The 22,734-nt window shown below is 63.3% G+C and overlaps 2 protein-coding genes across 2 annotated transcripts; one reads left to right on the top strand and one right to left on the bottom strand.

Annotated features, from left to right (window-relative positions):
- The first annotated feature begins 777 nt into the window (after window positions 1-777).
- LOC133271913 (2'-5'-oligoadenylate synthase 1-like) lies at window positions 778-2,958 on the top strand. Its single transcript, XM_061458424.1, has 6 exons — window positions 778-995; window positions 1,181-1,475; window positions 1,555-1,730; window positions 1,813-2,054; window positions 2,142-2,274; window positions 2,354-2,958. The coding sequence occupies exons 1-6, from the start codon at window positions 801-803 to the stop codon at window positions 2,858-2,860; spliced, it is 1,548 nt and encodes a 515-aa protein (XP_061314408.1). The 5' UTR covers window positions 778-800; the 3' UTR covers window positions 2,861-2,958.
- Window positions 2,959-4,612: 1,654 nt separating this feature from the next.
- Window positions 4,613-10,514, bottom strand: SEMA3B (semaphorin 3B). Its single transcript, XM_061458422.1, has 17 exons — window positions 9,817-10,514; window positions 8,765-8,922; window positions 8,627-8,689; window positions 8,423-8,542; window positions 8,250-8,343; window positions 8,043-8,162; window positions 7,627-7,772; window positions 7,427-7,541; window positions 7,269-7,338; window positions 7,030-7,174; window positions 6,704-6,923; window positions 6,531-6,622; window positions 6,336-6,377; window positions 6,079-6,236; window positions 5,912-5,967; window positions 5,695-5,834; window positions 4,613-5,617 (listed from the first exon to the last, which is right to left on the bottom strand). The coding sequence occupies exons 1-17, from the start codon at window positions 10,139-10,141 to the stop codon at window positions 5,177-5,179; spliced, it is 2,505 nt and encodes an 834-aa protein (XP_061314406.1). The 5' UTR covers window positions 10,142-10,514; the 3' UTR covers window positions 4,613-5,176.
- Window positions 10,515-22,734: the final 12,220 nt, after the last annotated feature.

The following is a 22,734-nucleotide window of genomic DNA, read 5'->3' as shown; positions in this document are numbered from 1 at the left end:
GGGACGAGGGGCTGGAGCCGCCAAGGGCTTTCGTTTCCATCCAAACGTACTTTCGTTTCCAGCCAGCGGAATCAGAAATCGAAAGCGGCGCAGAAACAGAAACTCCCGTTTCCTGGCTCCAGTGTAGCCGGCGCTTAAGGCAGCGCTGACAGCAGCGTCCTGCCCGTACCGCCTGCCGCTGCGTGCAGTGACACCCGGGCCCCGGGTGATCCTGGCACCGACCACGTCCCATTGCCCGCGGTGACAGCAGGCTCCCCGGTGACACCGGCACCGACCACATCCCATTGCCCTTGGTGACACTGGCACTGACCATGTTCCATTGCCCACGGTGACACCGAGCTACCAGCCATGTCCCAAAGTTCGAACACGCGAGCCCCCGATGTGGGCGCAGGCAGGCGCTGGTGGAGACAGGGCACCTCCAGCCCTCGGGCAGGGTTCCCGTGGTGCACCCAGGGGACACCTTGTGCCACCGCTGTCCCTCCGGGCCAAGATATCCTGCAGCACCCCAGCCCCAGGCTCCCACCTGGTGCCGGGGTAACGGCGGTGCCCCGCAGCCCCTCCTGCCCCCTCTCTGCTCCCGCGGGGAGGGCGTCGGAGGTACCGGCGAGCAGGAGCTCCCCGGGGAGGCGGGCCAGTGGAGAGGCAAAACCCCGGGCTCTGGAGCCACCTTAAATGCCTGGTGGTGACGCCATCGGAGGGTTGGGGGGGGGGGGTGGCCCGGGAAGGTTTAAAACCTGGTGAGGGCAGGGGAAGGCAGCTGCAGGCAGGAGCGAGTAGAAGGAGTGACCAGACCTGGCAGCATGGATGTGCAGCAGGAGACATCCACGGACGGGCTGAGGACGGTGGCCAGCAACAAGCTGGACACCTGGATCATGAAGACCCTGCAACCCAGCATGGTTTTCTGCAGGCAGGTGAAGCAGACAGTGAAGCAGATCTGTGATTTCCTGAAGGAGGACTGCTTCGACACAGGCATCTGCGTCCACAAGACTGTCAAGGTGAGTGCTGCCCGGCTCAGGCACCAGCCAGCACCCCTACTGTCACCATTTCCTCTGTCCTGCTGCTCCAGCTCCTGCCTTGCCTCAGAAATGGCAACTCCAGGAATGGTAGCTCCAGGAATGGTGGCGGGCAATCCCCGTGCTGAGGGGCAGCAGTGCCGAGTAGGCAGGGTGTCTTTCTGCAGGGTGGCTCAGCAGGCAAGGGCACAGCTTTGCAGAACAACTCTGATGCCGACGTGGTGCTCTTCCTTAGCTGCTTCTCCAGCTACCAGCAGCAGAAGCAGGAGAGGAGGTATATCCTGGATTTGATTGAGAAGAGACTGCGCACCTGCAGGCAGAGCCTAACATTCACCATGAGCATCAGTGAGCCCCGGTACAAGGGTCCTGGTAATACACCGCGCTCCCTCAGCCTCACTCTCTACTCCAAGGACACCTTGGAGTCCATCGAGGTGGACATTCTGCCTGCCTATGATGCCTTGGGTAAGGGCTGCAGGCTGGTGTGAGGCTGGGTTCCAGTGTCAGCACCGGGATGGCTCTCACCCTCCTTCTCACCCCACAGGGCAGTTGAGCCAGGATGCCCCACCGGATGCAAGTGTGTACATAGGGCTCCTGAAAGCCAGCAGTGACCCTGGGGAGTTCTCCCCCTGCTTCACTGAGCTTCAGAAAAAGTTTGTGAAGCGCTACCCTGCCAAGCTGAAGAATCTTCTGCGCCTGGTGAAGCACTGGTACAAGGAGGTGAGGGGCTGCCCAGCTTCCCTGGCACCCACCAGCCACTCGACCTGGCCAGCTCTCACCCCTGTCGCTGTCTCCTGCCCAGCTGCTGAAACCACAGTACCCCACTGCAGACCTGCCCCCCAAGTATGCCCTGGAGCTGCTGACCATCTATGCCTGGGAGGAGGGCACAGGCTCCTCTGACTCTTTTGTCATGGCTGAAGGCTTCCGTACAGTGCTGGAGCTGCTGTGCCGACACCAGGAGATCTGCATCTACTGGGAGAAGTACTACTCGCTCCAGCACAACCAGATTGGTGCCCACATCAAGACGCTGCTGCGCAGTCCCTGGTGAGCACTGTTCCCGGTGGGACCCGTGCTGTGTGCCCCACAGTGCTGCCCAGGGCTGACAGCAGTTTCCACGCTCTGTGTATGCAGCCCTATCATCCTGGACCCCGCTGACCCAACAGGGATCCTTGGCCAAGGCAAGAATTGGAACCTGGTTGCACAGGGAGCTGCCAGCCACCGTTCCCTGCCCTGCATCAGTACTGCCCAGCCCTGGGCTGTGCACGTAAGGCTGCCTGCCCTGTGGCATTCCCCCCCCTCTCCCAACCCCGCAGCTTTGCCCACCTACTCTTGTATCCCTGCAGCCAGCACGGCCTGTGAAGATAGAGGTGAGGCAGTTGCTGGGCACCAGCCTGAGCAGGACCGTCAGCCCTGGCAAAACCATCCAGCAACTGAAGGAGGCGATTGAGCAGGAGTGGGGCATCCCTTGGTACCAGCAGCGCCTGGCACAGCAGGAGCTGGGCAGGAGTTCCATTGTCCTACAGGATGGCACGACCCTGGCCTCCCACGGCATCTTCTACAGCACCACTCTGCTGCTGCTGCAGACAGAGCCCCAAGCGATGGAAGTCTTTGTGAAGGATGACAAGAGCCGGACCACCACCTACACGGTGCTGCCTACCACCACTGTCCGGCAGCTGAAAGAGCAGATCCACAGACAGCAGGGGCCTCCCGCTGACCAGCAGCGTCTGACATACAACTTCCAGGAGCTGGAGGACCGGCACATGCTGGTACATTATGATGTCCAGCCCAGGAGCACAATCTTCATGCTCCTGCGGCTCCGTGGGGGTGCAGACCCCCAGTTCCCTAACTGAGTATTAGCACTAGCATTCCTGTACCCCCAGTCCTGCGTATTGCCCCTGTACTCCCCCTTCCCTTCTGGTCATGCTGGAAATAAATGTCTCCATAAATCTTGTGCTGCTCTCTGTTCCCAGTGTCACAGAAGGGTGGGTAGGGGGATTCCCATTGGAATGAGGGCGGTCCACAATGCCACCAGATGCTGGGACGGTATAGGGATACAGAGGTGCAGAGCAATAGTGCTGCCAGAGCCAGTGGTGCCAGCCCAGTGCTAGCTGGTCCTCAGGAAAACAGCTCCATCCTCTGCGTCCACTCTGACTGTTCCTGCCTGCAGCAGTTTGTAAACCTTCCCAGGCCCCTTCCCTGGTCACCACTGGGCAGTTAGGGTGGCCCAGTCCCCAGGGTTTCACTCTGCTCCAGCTCCCTGGGGAGTCCTGCCCACGCTCTCTGCAGGTGCCAGCTGGCTGGAGGCAGTGTCCCACCACAGGGATCCGACCCCCTGCCAGGGGTCCCTGCCTGTACCAGTGCCTGCCTGTGCCCACACCGCAGTTCAGGTGCTGGGCTGGGGCGCAGCCAGCGCTGGGACATGACTCTCGCGATGTGGTTCAGGAAACGCGATGTGGCCAATGCCAGTGTCACCAGGACCCTGGTGCCACCGCAGGCAGCAAGAGCAGCAGACGGAGGTCACTCATCTCCCGGGCACTGGGGAGTTTCGGTTTTCCTGCTCCAGAAACGAAAGTGGGCGGGGACAAGGGGCGGGCGGAAGTCGGGGGCGGGGGGGGACGGGACACGGACGACCTCCGTCTACCCTATGTACCTGCAAGGCAGACCTGGATAGGCTGGAGAGTTGGGCAGGGAGTAACTTGATGAAATATAACAAGGGAAAGTGTAGAGTCCTGCATCTGGGCAGGAACAACCCCAGGTTCCAGTATAGGTTGGGGAATGACCTGTTAGAGAGCAGTGTAGGGGAGAGGGACCTGGGGGTCCTAGTGGACGACAGGATGACCATGAGCCAACACTGTGCCCTTGTGGCTAAGAAGGCCAATGGCATCCTGGGGTGTATTAGAAGGGGGGTGGTTAGTAGGTCCAGAGAGGTCCTCCTTCCCCTCTACTCTGCCCTGGTGAGACCGCATCTGGAGTATTGTGTCCAGTTCTGGGCCCCTCAGTTCAAGAAGGACAGGGAGCTGCTGGAGAGAGTCCAGCGCAGGGCAACTAAGATGATTAAGGGAGTGGAGCATCTCCCTTATGAGGAAAGACTGAGGGAGCTGGGTCTCTATAGTTTGGAGAAGAGGAGACTGAGGGGTGACCTTATCAGTGTCTATAAATATATAAAGGGGGAGTGTCACGAGGACGGAGCCAGGCTCTACTCAGTGGCAAACAATGATAGGACAAGGGGTAATGGGTACAAACTGGAACACAAGAGGTTCCACTTAAACTTGAGAAGAAACTTCTTCTCAGTGAGGGTGACGGAACACTGGAACAGGCTGCCCAGGGAGGTTGTGGAGTCTCCTTCCCTGGAGACATTCAAAACCCGCCTGGACGCATTCCTGTGTAACATTATCTAGGTGTTCCTGCTCCGGCAGGGGGATTGGACTAGATGATCTTTCGAGGTCCCTTCCAATCTCTAACATACTGTGATACTGTGATACTGTGAAGGCTTGGCTTCCCCCAAGCCTCTTGGCTCAGCGTGCCCGTGGGGGTCCCTACCGTAGGACACCGGGCTGCCCCGCGCCCTGAGCGCTCCCCGGGGCAGATATCAGACCCTGAGCTGAATCCTCTGCTTTATTGTGCTCAATTAGTACAAGCCCCTTCACGCCGCTGCTTTGCACCCGGGCCGCTGGGTGCCACCTCTGTGCCCCCCACTACTTCCCCTCCGGGCACCCTCCTCCTGCAGCCCCCTCGCCCTACTGCTGCCCACACCGTCTCTGCAGGATCCCACTGCAACCCCCCCCAGGACTCGAGGGTGGCCCTGCTGCCCTGCCCCCCCGCGGTGCCGTGCCGGGGGTGAGGCATAGCCTGGCCCTGCCACCCCCTACCAGGGCATGCTTACATTCAACCGTAACAGTCGTTAATAAATACTTCGGTGACTCCGCGGTGCTGGCAGCCGGCTGGGTGCCCCCACCCGTGCTGGAGCCGGTGGCAAGGGTGGCCAGCAGCCCTTCATGGGGGGGTGGTCAGTCCGGCTGCCCTCATGGGCCCGGCGCCGCAGCCCCCCGCTGCTGCCTGTGCCCCCTCCCCGTGCTGCCGGCGGGCGGCCGAGACTGGCGGGGGCTTTACCCCTGCCCGCGGCCCCGCTCCTAGGCAGAGCCCGGCACCCGGGGCCGGCCCCGGTGTCACCAGGGCGATGCGCTGCGGGGGCCCCGCTCGGCCCGCGACCCCTCGTGTGTGCGCCGGCGGCGGGCTCTGCGCGGCTCCTCGCCCTGCCCGCGGCCTGGGGGTCTGGCCTGGGTGCGGGGGGGTGGCGGGGGTCTGCCCCGGGTCCAGGGCGGCTGGCACACCCGATCAGCAGTCCCCAGCGGCGGGCGCTCCACCAGCTGGAGGAAGTCTTGGTACCAGACCTTGCGGCTGGACGCCCCGGCGAGGGGCTGCGGGTCTCTGTCAGGTGCCGTGCCTGCTGCCTGCCGGGTGCCGATCACCTCCAGGGAGAGCCGCAGGAGCGGCTGGGTGAAGCCGTGCTCAGTGGCGTGGCACAGGTAGAGGCCAGCGTCGGCACGCTGCACGCTGCGCAGCAGGACACCCCGCTCCATCCGCACCACCCGCTCATCCATCTGCACCTACAGCACCACGGGAACGGGTGGTCAGCTCAGCATGGCACGGTCCCACCGGGGGCACCCAGCTGGGGAGAGCCTACCTCTCGTGGGGGATCATCGCGGGTGCGCTGGTATGTCCAGAACACGTGGGCTTGCAGGGATTTGGGCATGCACTCCAGGAAGGCTGTGCTGCCCTCCACCCCATAGAGCTGCTTCTGGGGCACGCTGCCCCTCCGGGGGTCTGGGGGGACACAGCCTGGTTGTCAGCCCACTGCCCCAGCAGGGCTGAATCCTACACCTAGCCAGGTCCCATCTCACCTTCGGAGCAGAGCATGTTGGGGTCACCGTTGCGGACATCCTGCCGGCGGAAACGCCTGGGGGAAGGTGGTGGAAGAGCGGGGGCTGCGGCGGCACAACCTGCACCGTTCACTGCGGCCTCGGGGCAGGCTGGCCACACCAGTGCCGTGTCATAGCACATCACCTACCTCTTGGTGTTGGGCACATAGCGGGTGCAGGCAGTGCCATCCCAGGCACAGTATGGGTCCCGGGCCAGGCAGCACTCGGCACAAGCTTTGCCGTAGGCACTGCAGCGGTGCAGGGGCAGCTGTGCCAGTGCCGTGGCTGAGCCAGCATAGAGCTGTTGCTGGGGGGGCAGAAGCAGAGCTGAACACCCCTGCATCACAGCATGGGGCCAGGCAGAGCCATGGTGGGACATGAGGACCTATCCAGGGTCCCTCCTTACCCGCTTGGAGGAGAGCTGCAGGCTGGTGATGGGGGAGGCGTCCTGTGGACAGAGTGCAGGCAGGAGTCAGAGTGTGCCTGTGCTGCCAGCTCCCACACCCCAGAAGCTGGAGTGCCTCAGCACAACCCAGAGCAGGGGCAGCATAAAGGGGTGCAGAGTGGTTGTGACTGGTGGAGCATGCAGCCTCCTCCTCACCTGGAAGACCTGCAGCTCCTCCAGGACCAGCGGCTCCATGTGGTTCCAGCTCTCCTTGGGCACAGAGACCACCTTCAGCACTGTGCCCACATCTGCAGGCAGGGAGAAATGAGACCCCAGCCCTGGCATCCCCTAGCTGAGCCCCCAGTACCAACCCTTGAGTCACTACATGCCTGTGCCAATGAAGAGGACATCATAATGGCCATCAGTGGCAGTGACACGGTCCACGGCAATGCGGGTCAAGGTGTAGGGCATGGCAGCTTGCAGGAAAAGGGGGCGCTGGCCGTGGGGCAGCACCGGGTTGTACATCAGCGGGTGGTGCCGGGCAAACTGGATCACCTCATCTGGGAAGTCCTTGGTGGAGCTGAAGGTGCCAAAGGTTTTGCTGGGGCACTGTGGGGAGGCAGCACTGACTGAGCCAGGTCTCACTCCCAACCACCCCATCTTGGGTACCGGGATCCCACCAGCAGCACCATTGGGATACCCCTGAACCACATACCATGCCTGGGCGGGGGTATGGCACACGGCCCTGGTATGATACCCACTGGTAGTTGGGACCTTCCTTGTGTGCAAAGGGGCCCAGGAAAGCCCGGCGGATGTCAGCCATGGTGTAAATGCAGATGGCTGATCCCTGGAAAACAGAGCTGGTGGGGGAGAGAGGGGATGATGTGAGGGGATGATGTGAGGGGTGAGTGGGGCACTGCTGGGTATTGGGGGGCAGTGGGGAGGGGGCTTGACCTGGAGGTGGAGAAGACAGTGTAGACCAGGGGGTTGCGCTTGTCCCTTGTCTGCAGCAGGAAAACGTCCCCTGCAAGCAGGGAGGATACCAGTGCCACCCGAATGTGCCAGGGGAGCCCATGGCCACTGGAAAGGCCATGTCCCTCTCCCACACTCACGGAGCTCATTGAAGTGGGTGTCTGCCCCGTCAGGTCCTGGCACGGCACACACGAGCCGAGCCTTCAGGAAGGTTGTCCACTTGTTCACCAGGCTGCGCTGCCCGCCTATGTCATTCTTTCAGGAGGAGGACACCAGCGTCAGCGGCAAAGGGTGGCACCCCCGACCCCCCCCCCAGCCCCCTGCCTGGGGCTGCTCCTACCCGGCAGATCTGGCCAATGCGGGCAAAGCTCATCCTGCCCAGCCCCTGCTGCCGCTCCACTGCCGTCTCGCGGAAGAAGAAGTAGATCTTGTCATCGTCAGGGTCCTCGCTCTCCGGCACCCAAAAAACGGCCACAAACTTGGGCTCTGGGGGCAGAGGGATACTGCCTCCACTGCCCCTGCTAGATCTGCTCTCCTGGGACCTGAGGAGCCTGCTGGTGTCCCAGGAGAGTGCAGACCCCTCTATGCCCAGCTGCAGGGCAGAGGCAGGGTGAGGGTGGGACCCCATCAAGCACCGGGGTCTGCAGATGGCATGGGGAGCCCCCAGATCACCCTCCGCATGCAGCAGAGGCCAAGCTTGGAGGACTCATGGCCCAATGCCTCCAGGGAACAATGATGCCACACTGGGGCACTGACCGTTGAGCCAGCGGGAGTCATGCTGCTCCGTGCGGATGGAGGGACGCCGGCCCAGGCTGCGGAAGATGGTAAAGTCACGGCCCATCAGATCGGTGGCCACCCCGGAGTAGAGCTCCTCGCCTGGCAGGCACCGAGGGAAGCGTTATGGGGGACCCCCAGCACCCCACTGCCACGCTGCTCCCCGGCACTGGCTCAGATCTGCCGTACCCACGAGGACGGAGGCAGCCGCATGCTGGGGGTCGTAGGGGCTCTTCCCTTTGCCATCCTCAACGTGCTGGGGGTCCAGCTTGAAGATGGGCTCCTGGGGAGGGGTAAGGACCAGAGGTGGGCAGGCAGCAGCAGCCAGGGGCTATGGCCATGCTGGGAAGGTGGGGGCTCACCTCCGCATGCTGGCCAGCCTCCACGAAGGCACAGACGGGGTGGAAGGCACCAGTGCCGCAGGCGTACAGGTGGGTCCGGTTGTAGGGGTGCAGGATCTTTATGAAGTTCATGCACTCGGCCTGGGGGGCAGAGGGCATGGGGTAGTGGCACTGGGGTGGCCCCGCAGCACCCCAGGGTATGCCCCAGCACCAACTGGCACTCACGGTGATGTCCTTGCCAGCCCAGTTGCACTCCTCCCTCCACTCCACAGGTGCTGGCCAGTAGATCTGCAGGAAGAGAGAGGGACACTCACAGCCCCGTGCACTCAGGGCTGTCCCACTGTGTCCCTCCATCCACGTTACCTTCCTGTCCCGTTGGCTGATGTCATCCAGGGCCAGGGAGAGGAGATGGTTCTGGGCGCCAACGAAGAGGCGGCCACGCTCCTCATCCAGCAGCAGGGCCTCGTAGCAGCACGACCGCTCCAGTGCGAAGAGACGCAGCCCATGGAGAGCCCGCAGCTCTGCCGGGATCCACCGGCACTGCTCAGCCCCGCCATAGCACCGGCTGCTGCCCAGCACACTCCCCTACCTCAGACACACATCCAGGGATAACTGGGGCTGGCCATGGGCCCCCTCCTGCTGTGCCACCTCCTCCCCCAAACCTGTCCCACTGGCTTGACCAGGTTCACAACCCCGTGCTGGCCCAGCACCCATCCCCACATCACCCAGCAGCCATCCCATGCCACCCCACCCCCCCCACCGGAACCTATTCCATGCCCCCAGCACCAATCCCATGCTCCTCCCAAAACCCATTCTGTGCCCCCTGCACTCATCCCTGCACAGCCCACCCTGGCATAGCCCACCCCGGTGGCAGTTGGTGGGGCAGAAGGGGCCATTCCTTGCCCCACAGAGCTAACCCCACTGCGGCGGGAACAAACGGCCCTTTGTCTGGTGGGAGGAGAGAGCTTGCTGGGACCCACCACTGGACAAAGCCGCCTGTGCCATGCTAGAGCCCACAGAGTGGCCAGTGGGGAGATGGCACCAGCTTGCCGGCTGGCACGGTGTCCCCACCAGGCACAGCACAGTGTGGCTTGAGAGTGCCACTACGGCGCACCGTGCGGGGATGAATACCTGACCTGGCACGTGCTAGAGGCAGAGTGAAAGCCCAAGTGTACGCACAGCCCCGAGGGCAGGCAGGTGATGCTGGTGGGGCTGGTAGCAGGTAGGAACCTGGCAGCCCCTGCCAGTGCCTGGCAGCCTGCAGGGAGGGCAGCACCAGTGCCGGTGCAGCAGCACTGCTGGGGTTTCGCATGCCTCCCGCCATGCCGGCCCCCACCATGCTGCTCCCATACCCTGGGATGATGCTGACATGAACTGGAGCACCCACATCCCCCCTGCCCGAGTCCCATGCTCACCAGGGAAGGCCAGCTTGAGGCGGGGAGTGGCAGTAGGCAGGGGGCGGCCGGCGGCAGTGCTGTGCAGCAGCAGCAGGAGCAGCGTGGGGATCATGGCTGGGGCCTGGCTGGCAGCCCCGCAGCGGTGGCTGGGGCAGAGAAGCGAGACCTCAGCTCGGGTTACAGACCCCTCCCCACAACCCCCAGACCGTGATCCCTCCCCAGCGCTGCTGGTGGGATCCAGAGAGCCCTGAGCATCTGCACAGGGCAGCCCTGACACTGCAAGAGGAGAGCCACCACTGGGCTTGACCTGGTGACTGCAGTTGCGGACAGGGGCCAGCTGCATCCCTCGTGGTTTTAACCCCCACTACTCCAACCCTGAACCACGGGCTCTGGGAGCAGCTCTCTGACTCCTGCCCATGAGGAAACAGAGGCATCTTGGCCAAGCAGCAACCAGCCATCCCCACACCTGCCCATTCCTGCCTGCAAGCACAGAGCTGTCCTGTAAGGACAGGAACAAGGACAGGGAAAGCACAAGGGTGGTGCCAGCCAACCAGGGCACCATGGGCGGACAGAAGGCTCCTGAGCATCGGGCAACCTGGCCATTATGGGAATCATGGTAGTCATAGGTTCTTGTGCCTCAGTTTCCCCCAGCCTATAGACCCTGTATTCAGCCCCGGGCTCTCCTTGTACCACCCTGCAAACAGGAGCTGGGTTTGGAGGGGTCTAGCCCTCAGTCCCCAGAGGGGCACATGCTGCCACACCATCACCATGGGCACTCAGATCAAGGAAGAGCTCCTCCAGCTCTGGCACCCTCTCCCCTGAGGAGCAGGAGGTGATGGTTATCTCGAGCACTGTGCCAACACACAGCTCCCCACCTAGCCCGCTAGCCATGCTGGAGCACCCCCAGGCAGCTGGGACGTGCCAACCAGCACCTCCCTGCGCTACGTGCAAAGCACAAGCCCGGCCACCAGCCCTGGGCACAGCTGGCCGGTTTCACCCGTGCCACAGCCGGGACACCGCTGCCAACCAAAGCCCCACCGCTGCACCAGGGCTCAGTGCAACTGCCCCAAGTCTCGAGGTGCGTGCTAGGCCGAGGCGGGTGCATGGGAAGAGGGACACGCGCTCGAGGCACTGCCCAGCACAGATCCGGGCACGTCTGCCCGCTGCCGGGCACGGCCGGCCGGGGCTTGCCCTCGGCTCCTGCGGGCAGGGGCCGCAGCTCCCGGGCGGGAAGGGTGGGGAGCGAGTCCCCGGCTGGCAACAGGCAGCGGGCAGGGCCTCGGCCGTGAGCAGCGCCGCGGGGCTGGGCTGCCCGGCGGCCTGGCGAGAGGGCGGCAGGCGCTAATGGCATTTCCAGAGGCGACGGAACAAGGTGCGGACCCGCCGGGCTCTGCCAGCCCCTTCGGCTGCTGCCAGCCATGCCCCGGGGGCACCGGGGTCCTCCCGCCCGCCCGGCACCTGCCAGCGCCGCCAAGGAGCACGGGCAGAGCCCCGGGCACGGACCCTCCCGCCGACTGTTCCGGCCCGATGCCGGCAGGGGGGGAAGGTTGGGGGGGGGGGGGGGGCGGGCGCCAGAAGCGTCAGCACCAGAGACCCCCCGGTGCCAGCACTGGTACCTCCAGCCCCGAGACCCCCGGTGCCAATATCCTCAATTCCTCCGACGCCAGCCCCAGCACTGGACGCAGCCCCTGGCCCCCCGGTGCCAGCCCCGGCAGGGCCCCAGCCCCGCCGAGACCGCCGGGCAGCCCCAGCCGCCAGCCTCCCGGTGACCGTCCGGGACACGGACGCAGCCGCCAGTGCCCCGCTGCCACCCCGGTCAAACCCTCTCGACGGCAGCGCTGGGACCGGGACCGGGACCGGGACCCGGCCCCCGGACACCCCTTGCCCGCGGCCCCGGCACCCACCTGTGTCCCGGCTCGGCTCGGCCCGGCCCGACCCCGCCCTCCGCGTCCGCCGAGAGGGAGCGGGACGGCCCCTGCGGGGCGGGGCGGGGCGGCGGGGGCGCGCCCCGGGGCGCGGGCCCAGAGGCACGCGCGTACGCACGTGAGGGCACGCGCGCACACACGTGTGCGAACCGGCACGGGCTTGGGCCCGCGGAGACGTGCGCGTGCAAACGCGGCCGCTCACAAGCACGGGCAGGCGCTGAGGGCCGCGCGCGGTCCGCATGGGCCCGCGGTGACACCCGCGGTGACGCGCGCTGTCCTCGGGGCCCGCCGCGCTCAGCGCACGAGGGGCTCGGCCACCTCGTTCCCAGGACAGGCAGCTTCCGGCAGGGTGCCGCCTGCGCCAGTGTGCGGGGCCGGGGTGCGCTGGGGCCATGCCGGGGGGGGCACGGGGTGCCGTGTCGAGGCCGGCGGGGGGCCGGTCCTGCACCCTGCCCAGCTGCAGCCCAGATGTCTGGCCCGGGCCCAGTCTGGAGCAAACAAAACTCCTCCGCTGCCTCCCATTTTCCAGCTGCCGCTGCCAAGAATAACAAGTGCGAGTGGTGCTGGCAGTGGGGGCTACGCGCGCCTTGGCGGGCAGGGCTTGGGATGGGGGGGATCAACGGCTGTCCTGGGGCCACCCCCTACCTTGTCACTGGCCGTCCCCACCTGTGGATGCAGGATTCAGGGAAGGCAGGTCTGGCATGAGTGGGGAGGCAGGGAGTGCAGCAGGCAATCGGGCAGTGCAGGCAGCAGCGGGTGCAGACAGGTGCAGGGTGAGCGGGGAGGCTGAGAATGTAGGCAGCAGCAGGTAGCAGCAGGAAGCGGGTGCAGGCAGGTACAGGCAGGCCAGCAGCAGGCAGGAGGAGCCGTGCCAGGCAGGGCAATGCCCTTCCGTCTTACTGCTGGTAACCCTTCTGCAACCGGCCTGGTTTCACCGGTGTGCTGGCAGCAGGCTCTGCCCCAGCACCACTGCTTATTCCCCTCCCGGTTCTGACACAGTGCCGAGTGCCAATCCAGAATCCAAGGTGGCAAGGTGGATGGGAACAGCAGGCGACAGAGTTCGGATGCCAGGGTTATCCACTGGCACCAGGATGGCAGGGGTTACTCTGCCCTAAGACTTTGCCCAGGCACCGCAGTAGGACTTTGGGCTGGGTGGCCCCCACGGGGTTGTGCACAGTGTCCCTGTCCCCACCATCCCAGCCTGCCAGCATGCCCAACCCTGCACGATGGACACCTTCCACTGCTGTGCCAGCACCGTGCCTCAGTTTCCCTCCACCCAGCGCCACTCCTGGCATGCGTGGCGAGGTGGCTGGATGACATCACTGTCACCCCAGTCGCGGAGCCCTGCGGGGACCTTGCTGGCAGTGGCTCCGCCTGAAGAAGCCATCAGGCGTCAGAAGGGCCGGGCTTCCATCCTGGAAAAAACGGCTCGGGAGGGATGCGCCACGTCGCCCGCCGGCCACCCCTTCCCGCCCCTCCGGGTGTTCCTCGTAAGCACCGAAGCCGCCGGGCCCTGACACAGTGACGGTCCCCAGCTGGAATGGGCATCACCACCAGCATCGCGCCCTCATTGCCTGCGGAGGGCAGCACGCCCGGGTGCCGCTGCCTGGCTTCTCGCCATCCCGGGGGTGTCACCGCCAGCGGCGCTAGCAGGTGCTGGCGCCTTCGCTCTTTGATCCCGTCCCTGCCAGCCGCAGATCCGCACCCAGGGGTCGCTGCCTTGGCCAAACCTCCCCCAGCAGTTCCGGCTCCAGCGAGCCCCGGTAACTCCGCTGGCAGCGCCTGAGCCTCCAGCGGTGTTTGCGGTAGGAAACAACTCCTCTCCACCTCTGCACGGCAGCAGGCAGTGGGCAACGGCTCCTGCACCTCCTGTGCTGGCCATGCATGAGATGTATCCATGCCATCGGATGGGTAATCAGGACGGCAGCTGCTGGAGAGCCTGCACTCAGGGAGGCAGGCTGGGATGGGTATCTACTGGCCAGCGGGATGGGAACAAATCGTGCATCCCAAATGGGAGCAATACCTCACTGCGAGAGGCCTGGTGATGCCATGGCGTAACCCAGAGTGAGGGGGCTGCAGGGTCACCATCGTGACCAGGCCCAGTCAGAATCCAGGGGTGACAAGGTGAGCTGTGTCATGCCAGCTGGTGCCATTAGTGTCCCTGTGCCACGTGGGCTTGGCACAGCCCTGCTCCCCAGACAAGAGAAGTGCTTGTGCAGCAGGATGGCTTTTGCCAGCTCTCCTGGTGACACTGATGACTTGCTGGGGGGGAGAGGAGAGAGCAGAGGGAGGAGAGAAATCCTCACCCCAGCCTGTATCCATGGGTACACCCTTCTTGAGCTGAAACCCTCTGAGCCTGGCCACCCCAAAAAGCCTTTTGTGGTTTGCAGTGGCACATAAGACATGGCTTCAGGACTCCTTTGGGAGTCCCCCCAGCATGGGGCCCCTTGCCGGCTGCCTGCACGGCTCCTCCAGCCCTGGCCGGGCTGACTCTCCATCCCAAGCCCTGCTCCCCACCACAGACTCTGGCTTTTCCGGGGAGGTGAGGTGAGCCCTGCTGTGCCATGAACACTGTGGGGAATCTCTCACTGCCGCTTTGATGGGCATGCCAGTGTCTCCTCACTGGCTTATCTGGCTCACCTGTGCACCAAGGCAGGGAAGTGTCTGCATGTCCCCATGGCACATGGTATTACACCATAGGCTGGCATCAGGATTCAGGTGGCTGCCAGGTCTCTGGTGCAGGAGATGGAGCAAGTGTGCTGGTGTTAGGGTTTGACTGTCAGGAAGCAAACAATCCCGTGCAGCATGGCATGGTGGTAATGTCCCACGGGGACACCAGCTCAAGGCTCACACCCCATTTATGGATACACCCCCCTCATCATAGCATCCTGGTGTGAGACCCCACAGCAGAGACCCACATGGCCCCTGCACATTCCTGCCGGGATTAGGTACCAGCTCCCGGCAGCGCCATGCTGGTATAGCCCAGCTAATCCCTTTTTAATTGTCCCCACACCACACTGGGCTGAGCCAGGCTGTCCAGGAGACATGGGGTGATGGGTGCATGCCAGCACCTGAGCATGTCTGGGGTGCCAGCTTTGGGTGTCCCTGCTGCGGGACCCTGGGCTTCTAGGATTCTGTTCTGCTGCCCAGGGGTGATCATCCATTCTTAGGTTTGTGGCTGCCTGCAGCCAAGTTTGAGGGTAGGCAGAGGGGCTGTGTCCCCTGCACTGCAAACCACTGAGCTTGAAGCTCCTCAAAACCATCCCAATGGGGCAGAGGCCTTGGCAGAGCTATGGTGTGTGGGACATGGCATGCAGGGTCTCTGCTACCAGCCCAGCCCTCTTCCTTTCCTGGCAGGAGGGATGCTGGCTGAGCCCCCCTGCCTGCTGCCCTGCCCCAGACCCCCTGGCCCTGCCCTGTGCCACACCGATGAGTGGCATCCTGCTCCTCTGGGCTTTAAAAATAGGCTGGTGTCCCTGCCATGGGGTCCATCATTTTAGCTGGGGTGTGTCTCCCTGAGAAGCATGTGGGATGGTTCATCTGCTCCCTCTGGCCCAGCTGCATCCACACCCCGGGCTCATGTCAGCCCCTCACTGCCTGCTTGCTCATCCCTGCCTCAGGCAGCACCCAGCAATGTGCCCAAGACACGGTCACCTCGGGCAGGTGAGCAGGGACAGGGATGCCTGGGTGTCCCCTGAGCCTGTCTGCTCCCCATCCAGGGCATCTCACCCCCAAAGACAGTGTCACCAGCGAGTGCAGCGTCCCAGCGCCACAGCAGCCGACAGCACCCAGCCAGGGAAGGTAGAGGGGTCCTGGCACCTTGCCTTGCCTGCCCTGCTCCTCTTGCCCCGGCCCCCAACACAACAGCCACTTCATATGGGCTCCCACGGGGCTTCTGCAGAGCCACGGTGGCTGGGAAAGCTGTGGGGGCTGCCACCAAGGATAATGCAGCTATTGATGGCTGAGCCAGAGGCCCCGGCGCGGCACAATAGGGCCTTGTTTGCTGGCCCAGCTCCTGCTCCTGCCCAGTCCCAAGCCCAATGTTGGGCTCCCCGCTTCCCCAAAAGGCTCAGAGCTTACCCAGGTGCAAGCCAGGGCAAGCCCTGCCTGGGGTGCGCTGAAGAGCAGAGTGCAGGACCCCCCTTTCCTGTAAACCATCGCCTGGGGAAGGGGCATGGCTTGGGAAACACCCCAACATGCCAATGTTCACTCCCACTGGGACAGGGTTTGGGGGTCCCCACTCAGCTGTGGGGCAACAGGAACAAGGAGGTGGTACATGCAATGCCTCCACTTCCCTCTCAGGACCATGTCTGAACCCACTGGCACCCAGGACCCACTGAGCTCCTGACCCTGGCCCCCCAGCCCCGTGGTTCCCCCTCACTGGGCAGGCCGGTGCCCCACGGCTGCTGTCTCTCACCTGCTGCGGTGTGTGGGCTCTGCTGCTCGCCTGCCTCCTCTCCCTGCGGGTGAGCAGGGGCTGCTGCCTGCTCCTTAAACCCCAAATCCGTGGTGCCGGGCGCCAGCGGCGGGGGCGGAGGGAGGAGACAATGAGCCTGGGTCCGTGCTCCCGGGGCCAGCACCAACAAAAGGCAACTGTGTCCCGTGGCCTCCCAGTGCACCCAGTGACCTGGCCAGCTGCGCTGGGACAGCTCCCTGGGACCCCCCGGCGTGCTGCCATTCCTCTCTGCCTGCACTGGGAAGGCAAGGGAGGTGCAGGCCAGCCCTGGGACCCCAATCACAGCCACAGAGCATTGCCATGTCCCCAAGGACTTGTCCCTTTGTGCTTGGCCCTGTCCTCACCTGGAGGGGTGCCAGGGCGAAGGCACTGGTCACTGTGCCCCCACCTCATGTGCTCCTGAAAAGCCCAGCCCAGCTGGGCTGGAGGAGGAGGAAGGGATGTGTGCCTGGGGGACTCAATCTGCGGAAACCCCAGAGCCCTGCCCATGGGGGCTGTGGGGCTGGGCCTGCGATGCCTTCGAAGCATCCCTGTGGTCTGGAGGCCAGGAGCAGCCTGTGCTGCCTCATTAACACAGGGTAAATGTGTAACGAGCTCTCAGCTGGGCTGGGGCGGTTTGAGCTGCATGGCTCCTCTTGCCTACCCACATGCTGGGAACCGGGGATGTGGAGGCTCTATCCCAGCAGAAAGGAGAATAAAGGTCTTGTGGCCAGGCACGCTGGGGTGACTTCAGTGCTTGCTGGAAGCAATGGAGTGGGCAGTGTGCTGGGCTGGGCCGGGCTGGGAACAAGCCTGTCCTGGAGTGGGAATGCTGAGCTGCACCCATGCCTGCCCCAGGCTCCAGAAGGTTCACCACAGCTGAGCTGCCCGCTGTCAGGTAGCAAGGGTGAGGGAAGGGGCTCTGCTCTGAGGTGCCCACCAGCACAGGAGCTAACAGCCACCGATTTAGTAATAAAACCAAACAGAAATTTCCATCTGAAGGCAGAAAAATGTTTTCTGCTGCAATGGTGGCCAGGCACTGGCATGGCTGTCCCAGAGGCTGTGGAGACAGGCAAACCCAGCTGGGTCCAGAAAACCTGTGCCAGCTGAGCTGCTCCTGCCACAGACAGGGTGGGAGCAGGTCTCTGGGTGGCTGTGCTGAGATCCTGATGCCTTCCATGAGAGCTGTGCCCCATGTGGGGCTGGGGGGGGTCCAGAGCCAGGGATGCTGGTGACATCACAGAGCCCGTGTGGCTGCAGGCTGTGGTGTCCCGCAGCTGATGGGGTCTGGATGCCGGGCTCACCATGCCATGTCACATGGCACCTAGTGATGGTTTTGGGTGGTTGGTGGCCCTGTGGTGTAGGTGACTCCACCGGGGAGGTGCTGGTGGGCAGCATGGCCACCTCTTCTAATTGGAAAAGCCAAGAAGGTCTGGGCAGAGCAGGCTGTGTGCTGGGGTATAAGTGAGGAGAAGAAGCTTCTGGGGAAACACTGTCTTTTGGGGGGAAACGGGACTGGGGTCACACGAGTGTGATGGGGCCGTGGGTGCCTGGGAGCACAGTGAGGACGGGTGCAGGCCGAGGGCAGGAATGCCGCCGATTGCCGTCAGAGGGCTGTCGGGGTCCGCGCCGCCGGGCCGGGGCGGAGCTGAGCCGGGCCGGGGCGGGCGGGAGCTGAGGCCGTACCTGACGTGGAGCAGCGAGCGGAGCTGTAGGGCTGGTGCGGGGGGGCCGGTGCTGAGGCTCCCGCTCCCGTAACCGGGTGTTGCGGCAGGGCTGACACCGGGCTCCCCGTGCCCTCCCAGTCACCGGACGGCGGTGTCCCTGCGTGTGCGGAGCGCGGGGTCAGCCCCGCCTTGCCCGTCCCTTCAGCTGCGGGAGCCGGGAGGCGCTGGCCGATGGCGGGTGGACGGTCACTGCCGGCGGCAGCACGGGCAGCAGGCAGCGCTCTCGGCAGAGCTGGAGCTGCCGCCTGTGCCCTGGCGCCGCGCTTTGTGCTCCTTGAGGACAAGCCGGAGCTGCAGCGATGGGAGAGCGGCTGAATGGGTGCCACCACGATCACCGCTACCGCTGCTGGTGGTGCCATCCCCCATGCGCATCCTGGCCATCTTCTCCGTGCTTCCTGCAGCCAGCCGAGCCTGGTGCTGGTGACAGCCAACAAGGCCAGGGTGCTCAAGGCCGGGTTGAAAGGGGCTTTGAGCAGCCTGGTCTAGTGGAGGGTGTCGCTGCCCGTGGCAGGGGGTTGGAACTAGATGAGCTTTAAGGTCCCAAAGGCAGGGTGGGGGGTCCCAGAAGTGCTGTGGAGCAGGCGGTGGGGTGCTCTGTGTGGTGTGGGATGAAAGCAGAGCTGGACTCCAGGGGCGGTGTGGTGCCCTTCTGGCAGGGGAGCTCAGTGAAGGGGTCCAGCAGTGGATTTCCATGAAGTGCCACGCTTTCCCAATGGGGAAGGATTTCAGGGAATTGGGCTGCGTGGTGGCTGGGCAGTACTGGGGCATGTGCCTCTGGTGCACACTGGCTGCCTGCCACCAAGAGCTGGCCCACAGCCTCGGGGAACTGGCCCAGCCCCACAGCAAACAGCTCTGAACTGGGCAAACCGACCCCTGTACTGGGCAAGGAGGGACTGCCCCCACCACCTTCCCTGCCACACTGGCTGCCTCGGCACAGCCCCTCCGCCAGCACAGTGGGTGCTTACTTCAACTCCTGCTCCCTCCTCCCCCCCTCAGCTCAGCACCCGCAGCCCCAGGCTCTTTCCCAGCTGTGGGGCAGGAGCCCCCGCAGCCCCCAGGCTGTTTCCCAGCTGTGAGGTAGGTGGGTCAGTACCATTACCCCCTCCGGCAGCAGCAGGCAGGGCTGTGCTGCCAACTCTGTGTGGTGGCTGGGGTCCTGGGCATGGGAAAGCTGGGGGCTTCCGCACGCCTGGCTGCGTGCCGGTGGCGGCAGGAGCTGGCTGGGGCTGTTTTCCTCTGTTTGCTCGGCCATGAGGACGGCCAGCCATGCGGATCAAGGCCGGTGTCCCCAGCACAGCCAATTGTTGGCCAGCTCAGAGGGGAGGGAGAGGGGCAGTCGCCCCAGGGTTTTCCCAACCATGGAGGGGGCCATCATGCCGGCAATGCTCAGCCTGAAACAGTGCCAGGCTCAGCCCACCCAAGCGCAAGGTTGGGTGATGCTGGTGGGGACCAGGGCCACCCAGCGCTCCACAGCTGCCTCTGGTTGAAGTGGCCACCCCCGAAGTCCCACTGCTTCCACAGCTTGAAGTCCCTGGTGCTAGGGACATGGCAGCCTCCGTCCTGAGCACCGGCATGCCCTTTTGTGCTTCTCCCTCTGAATCCCTTTCACTGGTTGGCCACGGAAGAGCTTTTATCCCCTCTCCTCCTCGTGGCCGGCAGGACCCTGTGCTGCAGGCTGGTCCTGAGTCTGCCAGTCACCCCAGCAGGGGTGGGAGCCCAGCACAGCCCTGCTGGTGCCTTACGTGGGGAGCTGGAGCCGACTGCAGTTTTGCCTTGGCTGCATGAGCCCTATCTACTCCTCTGTCAGCCCCGGACCAGCCGCTGCCCCCAGGGAAAGGAGGGACACGGCTGTGGCCATATCTCCATTTTTGACCCAGTTATTTATATCTTGAAACAAGGATGCTACAGTCATCCGGGCCAAAAAGCATCCCTGGTGCTCCCCTGCTTTCCAGTCCACAGCTCCCCAGCCATCTGCCACCCCATCCAAATCCATGCTTGTGACAGCTTGCTAGGGAGTTTGGGGCTGAACTGGAGACCCCCCCTCCCTGGGTGCTATGTATCCCCCAGTGCTGCTCCATGACGGAGACCTTTCCCTGCTCTGCTAAACATTAACTACCTGCCCCAGCTGTGGCTTGGCCCTGGACCTGGCATCTCAGAGGGGTTTAGCTGGGGGTCTGGATCTGAACTTGGCCCACGTGGGTTTTGGGGTATAGGGTAGCCCAGCCCTGCTGTCTTGCACTGCCTGTATTGCCCGTGCCTCCTCAGGGGCTCTGGGAGCTGCCTGGGCTTCCTCCCATCCCTGGAGAGCCTAGGCAGCTGCAGTGTGGGATGACAAGTTCTCTGTGTGATGGAGAATCCTGGGACCTGGGAGCTGATGGAGGGCAGCTCAGTGCTCAGAGAGTCTCAGGACCTGGGAACATGAGAGCATTCCCTGTGGGCTGACAGGTCTCTGGGTCCCCCAGCAGAACGGGGCCATCACTGTCCCAAGGAATAGCTGCCAGAGCATCCCTTTGGCAGCTGGTACCGGGCACCTCTTTGCCTGCTGAGGGAAAAAACTGCCGGCCCCACACCTGGCTTTCTAGTGGGACATGGGAGCAGCACAGCCCAGCAACTGGGGACACTGGGGCAAGCAGTCAAGACTCAGAGGCACTGGCCAGGAGCAGGGCAGTAGGTGCCGGAGATTTCAGGACCATCACGGGCACTTAGGCTTGTTTGTCTTAAAAGGCATTTAAGTTGCATTTAAAAGCAGCAAAGTCCTTACTACGTCCTTGCTTAGTTGCCTTAAAGGCATTTAAGCCCTTGTCAAGCCCACGGAAGCAAACCTGGCCCAGTGGGGCTATGGGTGCTGCCAGTGGGAACAGCAGGGACATGGTTGACCTGGGTGGCAAAGATGAGCAGGCTGCTGCCAGCACCTCCAGAGGTGACAGGGGAGACAGTCCTATGCCAAAAGGAACAATTTGTCCCCATCTACTAGGCCTCAGGGCATCCTCTTGTCCTCAAGCATTTCCAAGCATCCTTGTGCTTGGTGGCTGGAAGCTGGAGGAGCCCATGTTGGATCGGCATCGCAGCAGGGTCTGCAGGATTTGAGGGTCCCCAAACCCCCCTCCAAACACCATAGTGCTACGGGGAGAAGCAGCAGGGTTACCCTAGGGCTTGTCCTCAGATCCTTGGTTCCTGGTGTGGTGTTTGGCAGGAAAGTGATTGAGCACAGAGATAACCCACCCTGCAAGTCTGCTGAGCAGTGCTTTGCTTCTGGCTTCTGTAAAATAAATTGGTTTCGAGGTTCCAGGAACAAATGAAGGAGAAAACCCCACTCTCCTGATGTGCAGGATCATTGAGTGCTCTCTGGCGAGTTATAATTGCAGATCATGTTTTGAAATCGCATTAACCAATTAGCCCTTGTTGTTGTTGTGCTCTGCCACATGACAGCATGTGCTGTGAGCGAGGCAGCCGTCAAGGGCGATGAAGGGGCCATGAGCTGCCCCCAGCAGCTCTGGGCCCAGGGACGATGCTGCTAGCACTGGGGGGTTCTCTGGAGGGGGTGACTGGGGGAGGAAGGGTCCTGTCCTGGGCATGGCCTCAGGCAGGCTGCACCCCAGAGTCCCCCCAACCCATGCCACCAGTGCAGACATCCCTGTCCTGTTACCAGCATTCCCAGCTCGTTTTGTGCCTCACTCTCTGGTGATGGGGCTAGGGTGCAGCGATCTCAGAGCCCCTGCTGGGTGGGTGCTGGGGCTGTGCCTGTGAGATGCCTGGTGCCAGGAGCCAGTGGCATCCACTGGCATGTTCCTGGCAAGGACAAGTTCCAAGAGGTTTCTTGCTCAAGAGGCCACAGTAGTGGCGGGGGCAACAGAGCTGCTGCTTGGGCTGCAGATCTGACTATTACCTCCACCATATCTTCCTGCCATCTCCCATCTAGGCTCTGGGAACAGCAAGCTTCAGCAGGCAGCAGGCACAGGCTGGAAACCAAGTGTGACAAGGAGAGCATGGCCCATGTGCATGGCACCCACTCCTTCCTGCTGGGTCCTGTCCGGCCTCATCCTGTGCCAGGATGCTCTTGAGGCTGCGGGGCTTTATAGGCTCACATTAACCCCTTGGATCTCTGAGCGTAGCTTAAGGATAAAAAGTGGTGCATCTTTTGGCTGTGGGTTGGTGAGAGGCAAACCACATGGGCTGGGCTGCGGGCAAGGGCTGTGGCATGGCACAGCCAGCATGGTGCTCAGCTCCCCACCATCCGTGAAGCAGACTACTGCTGGTGGGATGTGCTGTGCTCCACCAAGCTGCGCTCCCCTGAAGGCTCCTCACATCCGGGAATCTGGCATCAAACTTTCCAGCTGGCCGGAGAAAACCGCAGGGCTGCAGTTTCACAATCTGCTGGAGACCAAGCGTGGGCCTGACACCAGCAGCGTCCGAAACTGCCCTGGGCTGTCCTGGGGAAACACCATCATCCCTGGGACCTGGGGGGCCGAGGGGATGGTCTTACCCTACACCTCTCCCAGTCAGCCCCTGGCTGTGGAGAGGGGAGCCAGCTCCCTGCTGCATGGCCAGCCCAGCTGCATGGGGATGGAGCCACCGTTTGCAGGGTACAAGGAGTCTCTGGGACAAGCTCTGAGAGGTTTGGGGATGTCTTTGCTCTCTCTTCCTCGTCTCCTTCTCACTGCTTTGGTTGTCCACAAAGCTTCAGCTGGGTATGAAGGGGATGGTGTGGGCATCTCCTCTGCCCAGCTGAAAAGGGGGACGCAATGGAGAGGGGTGTCATACACTGGGCAAGAGCAGGGATGACAGAAAGGGGGGCATGGCTTCATTTGTGCCAGCAGGAGAAGCAGGGTGGCATGTGGAGTCTGGGAAG

Source organism: Pezoporus flaviventris, unplaced genomic scaffold (assembly GCF_033815535.1).
Source record: "Pezoporus flaviventris isolate CSIRO_AGI_PZ_B2104156 unplaced genomic scaffold, CSIRO_AGI_Pfla_v1 ptg000026l, whole genome shotgun sequence".
Lineage (NCBI taxonomy): Eukaryota > Metazoa > Chordata > Aves > Psittaciformes > Psittacidae > Pezoporus > Pezoporus flaviventris.
Note: the sequence above shows the minus strand (reverse complement) of the source record. Positions and strands in the feature narration are given on the sequence as shown.

Excerpts from the sequence above, each read along its gene's own strand:
- LOC133271913 (XM_061458424.1), top strand. The coding sequence starts at position 801 with ATGGATGTGCAGCAGGAGACATCCACGGACGGGCTGAGGACGGTGGCC. Across the intron at positions 996-1,180 it reads GCGTCCACAAGACTGTCAAG|GGTGGCTCAGCAGGCAAGGG; the intron begins GTGAGTGCTGCC and ends GTCTTTCTGCAG. Across the intron at positions 1,476-1,554 it reads GCCTGCCTATGATGCCTTGG|GGCAGTTGAGCCAGGATGCC; the intron begins GTAAGGGCTGCA and ends CTCACCCCACAG.
- SEMA3B (XM_061458422.1), bottom strand. The coding sequence starts at position 10,141 with ATGCAGCTGGCCCCTGTCCGCAACTGCAGTCACCAGGTCAAGCCCAGT. Across the intron at positions 7,542-7,626 it reads GCATTGGCCAGATCTGCCGG|AATGACATAGGCGGGCAGCG; the intron begins GTAGGAGCAGCC and ends TCCTCCTGAAAG. Across the intron at positions 7,175-7,268 it reads ACTGTCTTCTCCACCTCCAG|CTCTGTTTTCCAGGGATCAG; the intron begins GTCAAGCCCCCT and ends CTCCCCCACCAG.